This window comes from Athene cunicularia (genome assembly GCF_003259725.1).
Source record: "Athene cunicularia isolate RWA chromosome 8 unlocalized genomic scaffold, athCun1 chr8_part1, whole genome shotgun sequence".
NCBI lineage: Eukaryota > Metazoa > Chordata > Aves > Strigiformes > Strigidae > Athene > Athene cunicularia.
In genome coordinates, this window is record NW_020799109.1 from 2,057,831 (window position 1) to 2,064,963 (window position 7,133).

Below are 7,133 nucleotides of genomic sequence, written 5' to 3' on the forward strand. Positions count from 1 at the left end.
GGGGTTGAAGAGTCGGGCTGAGCCAGCGCTGAGGGATCTGGGGGAGCTGGGAACGGTCAGGGAGAGGCTCATGGTTGGGCTGGAGGAGCTTCAGGGGCTTTTCCAACCCAGATGATTCTGGAATTCCATGAAGACTGTCTCCCTTTGGGAACATAAACAGAGGTCAGGAAATCTCTGCCCCCTCAAGCTAAACCCAGGAAATAAATTTAGTGAACAATTTCCACAGCTCAGGGACAGAGGCCTAAAAACAGTGCAAGTTGAGTATCCAGTGCTGCATTAATGGCGTAGATCTGTGGACTAACGAAGACACACACCACACTCCTAAGGAACAGCACACAGCCGTTACCTTCCACCGAACCGCTGGGAAACACAAGACAACTGGCAGGAGACAAATCAAAAGAGATTCTGACCAGACATACAGAGATTTTTTTTCTGAGTTGAGGACAGTCACGCAGCAGAACAGGTCACCCAAAGAGGATGTGAAGTCTCCATCTTGCAAGTTTTCAAGATCAGACTAGATAAAGTCCCCTGAGCAACCTGGTCTGACCTCACAGCTGCCCTCACTTCCAACCTCCTGAGGTTCCTTCTGGCCTGAATTATCCTAGAATCCTATGAAACGAAGAGCTGGATACCCTTTTCACAAGGAATATCCCTCTCTCCTGTCCCAGGCTGAGATTTACACAGTTTAATGGCATCAGGCTCCCTACATATAAAGCCTTTTTCCCCCCCCCCGATCACTTAAAACATGTTAATTTTCTGCCTGTGGCCTCCGCGTTTTTCTTAAAGCCCCAAGAAAAGATACCCACAAAGTGAGGTGAAAAAAAAAACCCAGACTTATAAGAATGGTCTTATTGGTCAAGTCAATGGTACATCTAGCCCATGATCTTATCTCCCACAAGATTCTAAAAGCACAGAACAGAAAGGAATAGAAAGCAAATATATATGACACTTCCCCTCAAATATTTTTCCAGTCCCAACTTGCAGCTCAGAAGCTGAACAAGAGGTGGAGTTTATGTATTCAGAAGGAAACCACAACAGATTACTCCTCCAAGGATCTGTTAAGCTTTTCCCTTGAGCCTGCTCAAACTCCCAGCATCTACAGCGTCCTACAGCACGAAGTTCCACAGCGTGACTATAATCTGCAGAAAGAACCACTTCCTTGCTCTTGCTTCACGTCTGCCATCCCAATTGATCTGACGGCCCCTTTTTCTCCTATTGGAAGAGACAATAAGCAATAGATCAACTACCTCTTCCCTTCATACCATTTGTAAGATCTCAGTCCTATCCCTTTGCTCAGCTGTGTCTTTTCCATGCTGAAGAGTTCAAGGCTCCTGGGTCAATCCCAGTGCAGAAGCTGTTCTGTATGTTTGATGATTTCAGAGGCCTTTAACTCCTTTTAGTTCTGTTATACCCTTTTTTGAGAGGGAGGACCAGAACCGTACACCGTATTCAACACTGGACCAAGTAATGGGTTCCTACCATGGTGTCCTGTGTTTTACCTACTATTCCTTTCCTTCAAATCTTTAACAATTCATTTGGTTTTTTGACCAGTAATAAACACTGAACTTGCAACTCTATTGGACTTCTACCCTACACCCAGGATCTTCCTCTTGAGTAGTAATATTGTTTTGCAGCTACAGTTCTTTTTGTGCTCAGATATATCACTTTGTCTTTATCTGCACTGAAATTTTCCTATCACTTTATTGCCCACCCATTGAGTCTCTTAGTGCTCGTATCATTCCAAAGCTGTTTCAACACAATGGCACACACCCGGCTTACACGAATACAACCTGCATCTGGGGTATATTTTATGCAGAACTGAACCACAATATAGAAGCCCAAGAAGCTTGGGGACCAGATCCCACTTGCACTGCTCCTATACAAAAAAAAAAAAAAAAAAAAAAAAAAATCTCAATCATGACTGTGCTTCCCTGAGAGTGTGGTCAGGCCCCCAGGAACTGAAAACTGCGTAGGGAAAGAACTGCCTGGCATGGGGTAGAGAACAGTGCTAACTGAGTCAAAAGCCCTTAATAACTGGAACTTAAACAGAAAATGGGAAAGATTAGACCAATTTTCTGCCCAGCAGTCAATCTAACTGGTGCCTGAATCAGAAAGGTGAGGGGGAATGTAAAGATGCCTGTATCACCACGTGTTGGAACAGCACTCTGCATCGCAGCCACGCCAACCAGCAACTCCCAACTCGCTACAGGGCTGTCAACAGACAGGGCAGATTCACACAAAACGGAGAAGCCAGAAGCTGCCTGCTCACTTACAAGAGATTAGCAGCAGGAAAGAAATGGCAGTAACCCGAGCAGCAGTTGTGTTTTCTCTTTGACTGGCGCACCGTTCAGGAAAAATACAGGTTGTGCGACACAACACGCAGACATTGATTCTGCTGTAATGGAAGAGAGAAGCAGCAATGCCCCCTTGTGTTACAAGGGAAGATAATGATAAACCCATTGCAATTCCTTACATTTTCCCAAACCGTTTATGAGGTGTATTCAAAGGTCAGAACTAATTCATCCTTAAAAGCACACCCTACTGAATAGGCTCTCAACTGTCCCGCAGTCAGGATTACAAACTGCTGCAGATACACAAAAAGAAACACTTGTAAAATGCTCATAAAGGTAAACCAACCCTTTTGTTGTCAGAAGTCACAATCCATCTGAAATTTTGTAACTCTTTTTGTTAAATTTATCCACAGCAATTAAATGTGAAAACTGAAAAAAAAGCTCCTGCTAATTCCCCTTTGATTCCTTTACCTCATCTATTCAAGTGCATAGTTTAAAAATCCTATTTTCAGTAGGAAAACCATTTTTAAAAGGACTAACATTAATTTTGGATGCCCTCTGTAATTGTTCAAATGCAAACTGAAATGCCAGCTCTGAAGAGTGCTGAGCTTAACAGAAGCTAAAACCAGATTCAGACTTGGGAATAATGACACGAACACGTCTTATAGCCAGAAAATGAAATAGCGTGGGGCATTTAAAAACTAGAATCTAAACACACTTGAAGTCCGAAGTCGAGAGCACAGGTTTTAAGGCTTCATTACAATGCCATTTCCAGATTCAGACAGCAAGCTGGACATCTAAACTTATTTTGCCATTAAAAATCTACCGTTGCAATTCCAGTGCACCAACACTTGGGGCTTTGTCTTCCTCTTCTCCCTCGAGATGATTTTACTAGTTCTGGCACTTCACATTCCATTTCTGTTTTGGAACTCACCTCTTAGCAATCCCCATTTAATCAGCTCTCTGATAGTTTCTCTGGGACTTGTCTTAAGCTTAACATCAAACGCTTTCCCAAGCCTTTCTTCTAACCCTTGGACAGAAAACAGACAGAGAGCTAAAGCCTTTTTCCTCAATCTGTTGTAGAAGAGTCTACCACCATCCTGAACTCTTCTGTGGGTGTAAAACTAGTAACACAAACCCTCTAGCCAAAATCGGAATTTACAACACAAAATTTGCATGCAGATGCACCAAAAAAGTGAACGGAAGAGCTTTTAACAGAAGTAGAATTTCAAGAAAATGCAATTACTTTGTAAACTTACATCCACGATGCAGTGATAAGACATCAACAATGCTGATTAACATACACAAGGTAATTATCTAGTGTCTTCCAAAAAAAAAAAAAAGAAAAACAACAATTCCAAACCAGAAGACAACAAAAAACAACCCTAAAAAAGCCAACTACGTGAGACTCATAAGAAAGGGAAATAACCTACCAGTCTTGGTAAGTGGTGATTGCGATACTCGGAGGCGTCAATAAAGGCAGAGTTGTTGGTCTACAGACAATGTCTCTGTCAGGCGTCCTTGCTTTTTCTGTTTGTCTTTGGGATAACGGTGGTAACTGCAAATTACCAGAACAACATCTTCTTCCTCTCCAGAGGTCTATGCCCAGAGCATGGCTGGAAGTACTGTAGGACTTGCTCAGCCCACACTCCAGGTAATCCAGAGCATTCTGCAAAGACAGAAGAGACACTGAAGTTCTGCAAACAAATGTTTTCCTCCCTCAGGATAAAACACATTCAACTGTTGTTCTACAGCCACAGCTACTGACAAAAGATAATTGTGTGATGAAATCTTGGCAGAGTCTGACTGCGCTGCATTGTTATTTTATCAAGTTATGAATGAACTTGAAAATTCACTCAGAGCTTGTCTAAACTAAATCCAACAGCTAATTCTAATCTAACTGAACACTTCAGTGACCCAGGTCACTTGGGCGATACGTTAAACTTTTGATATATTAAACTTTTTCAGAGAACATTCCACTCGGCATCCATCTAAAGTATCATTCCTCTCCACAGCACAAACACATTGGTTGGCCACTTGTTTTCTGATGAATCATCAGGCAGATTCACATCCTGAATCATCCAAGAGCTACTCAGCAAGAGGAACTCCCAGCTAGGCTACCCTACCCTACGTCTGGCATTGCTAGTAGAATTAGTCTCAAAAAATGATTTTGATCAGTTAAAACAGTTTTTCTAGTTTCTACCGATTTTTATTTTAAAACATCACCACAATCACTGAACTGGCTGTCAGTCTGCTTAAACCCAAGCCAGAAGTTCTCGCACAGCAGAACAGCACTGCAAAAGGGTTGTCAGTTTTGGTCTCACTCGGAGAATTTGCCTACTCAAATATAGTTGTCCAACATAATGGAGAATATTTCTGTATTGCATGCGATGAGCTGTCAGTAGAAGCTGGAGGGTTACTATAATCAGTGTTTATATCTATGGCAACCTCTCTACATTTTTCCTCCTCTTCTACCTGCTCCTGAATTTTGATCTTCACCCTGCTCTCTCCACCCTTTGCAGACCTTTCCAAGCCCACTTCACAGCCTCCCCAAATCCCTTGGTTCATTTTTCCTACAAAATGCTACCGCTGCACTCTCCTAGCCAGCACTGAATGACTTAAAAAAAAAAAAAAGAGTGGTTTAATTTCCCATAATCAGGTATTAGATCCTTCATGAACAACTGCAATGTAGCACAAGTCCTCCATTGCCTCGTGGTTTGTAACAGAAATTATGTTCTCCATTGTCATGAGACCACTAAACAACTCTGTAGTACCATCTACTCTCATACCTCAGCAAAGATTCTCAACATGGGAATAAAAGACAAAACTGATGGGAGAAAGGCATACTACCAGTTTCCTCAACCTTCCCTACTTGCTTGCCCATCCCACAACCATGTGAAGCACCCAGACAGGAAACAACGTGGCCCACAGGTACTTCACTCCTTGCCTACAGCCTGGGTGCTAGGAGGCACGCTGGTGCACATCCATGAAGTTACTAAGGCATCAACATCACAATGACCTGCACAGAAGTTTAAAATATTTGGCATGCTGTGTTTCCAAAAATATGCTAAGAGATCTTGAGTCATCCAAACCCTACTCTTTCACAGCAAAAATAAACCAGGTGAAAAGTGCTCCTAGGAACCCCAGGAAGGAAAGCCTGCCTTCTACATGGGGATCTGACTTAACCTGCCTTTACTGATAATTTTTGGAAGACTGTTTATTTTTTTTTGTTATTATTTAAGAAGTGTACAGCAGAGTTTTCTAGCTTCCCATTGGATTTCAGATGCCTGATTTTAGTCAAATCAGCAAGTACCAAGCAGACCCAGCACTGTGCTCAGGCAAACTGACTATGAAGCAGTGCAACATATGGTCTAAGAGTTTAAAAGAAACATTTATTGAAGGAGTGCTGTAGGATACACTAACTGTTAGGTTCCACTCCTCCATTCAATTTTTATATATATTCCACACAGTTTGCTGTTTCTGGCGAGCCTCAGCTGTGACAAACAAGACAATTAAGGCTGCGGTTATCATGCCGTCATTACAAACTGACACATTTCTCCAGAGAATGGGAGCTGGAGTTTAATTAATAGGGGACTGTGATGATGATGAGCAAGTGTAGTAATGGATTAACACATGCGTCATCACATTAGGTGCTCAGCTACTACAGTGGGGAAGGATGGTGAAACACTTTTAAGTGTAAAAGTACAGCACATGCAGAAAGATGGGATGCAGAGAGATTCCGTAAGGTTCCCTGCTGACTAAGGGCCAATAAAGTACGTGTCCTGCATAAAACACTTCTGAATTTCTTATGGTGGGGGGGGTTGGTTGGTTTGGTTTTAAACCTGCGGGGCTTATTTTCTCATTAGATGAGCTGCAAACAACTCTAAGGAAACCAGTGAGTAACCGAAGCAAAATCAGCTGATACAAAATAAGACAAAACTAACTTTTAATCTCAGTTTCATAAAGTACCGGGAAAAATAAAACATGTCTTTAGAAGCTTACCTCATCTGCAGTTACTGTCATGACACTTCTGCTTTTCTTCATTATTGAGATTAAAGTGCACTCCGTTATAAATAAAAACCTTGAATCCAATTTCTTCAGATGGGCAACCTGAAAGAAAAAAATCGTATTTTTTTGAATAACAGACTGGTTTTGATAAAAAGGTATGGAGTTAACTGCTAAGACCACAGCTGCTTGATAACTTACTGCCCTTTTTCATCGAACACTTGGCAGCATATGTTATGCAAAGGTAGCTCTCTGTTAGTGAAAGGACAATTCAATATTTAGTCAAATCATGTTAAAAGCCACGAGTATTCACAAAGCTCTGCAATCTAAGCAAGCCTTGAAACATGTCTAGCAATAGAGGATCAAAGCTAACAGGTTCTCCTTGCAGAGTTTTCCCTTTAAATGAGCCCTTTTCAGAGGCACAGTATAGAAGCTCTCCAAGAAACGGCTTGAGCTGGCTCTCATAGAAAAGTTTGTATGTTGTCCTAAGATTTAATCATAACTCACAAACGTTATTTATCGTTACACTGGCAGACACACACCACTTCAGCCACTAAATTACAGCCTTCGCAGAGGGTGACGCTGCAGCCACTTTGAACTGTGCAAGAGTGTGGAGGGGAAGGAAAGAGCCGAGCAGCTGAAGCAGCGGGGGAAACCAGCACACGGGCACAGCCCCCCTTGGAGAGAGCCCAGGCCCCCTCCTCTTCCTTTCTGTGGATTTAGTGCTCAAAGAAAAGCTACGCTCACTATTATATAAAGAGAACACTGAGGGTTGTGGGGGTTTTTTTGTTTTTCTTTCGCCAAAGAACAGGTAGAGCTGGAGCGCAACTTTTTGTG

The 7,133-nt window shown here is 42.2% G+C and overlaps 1 protein-coding gene across 1 annotated transcript in view; it reads right to left on the minus strand.

Annotated features, from left to right (window-relative positions):
• Nucleotides 1-6,384, minus strand: part of PDE4B (phosphodiesterase 4B) — a 182,838-nt gene extending 176,454 nt beyond the window's left edge. Inside the window, exons 1-2 of the mRNA XM_026853854.1 lie at nucleotides 6,294-6,384; nucleotides 3,725-3,960 (exon numbers count right to left, since the gene is read on the minus strand). Coding sequence (XP_026709655.1) covers nucleotides 3,725-3,960; nucleotides 6,294-6,335 — 278 coding nt within the window. The 5' untranslated portion in view covers nucleotides 6,336-6,384. The remainder of the gene's footprint in view (nucleotides 1-3,724; nucleotides 3,961-6,293) is intronic.
• Between the last annotated feature and the right edge of the window lie 749 nt (nucleotides 6,385-7,133).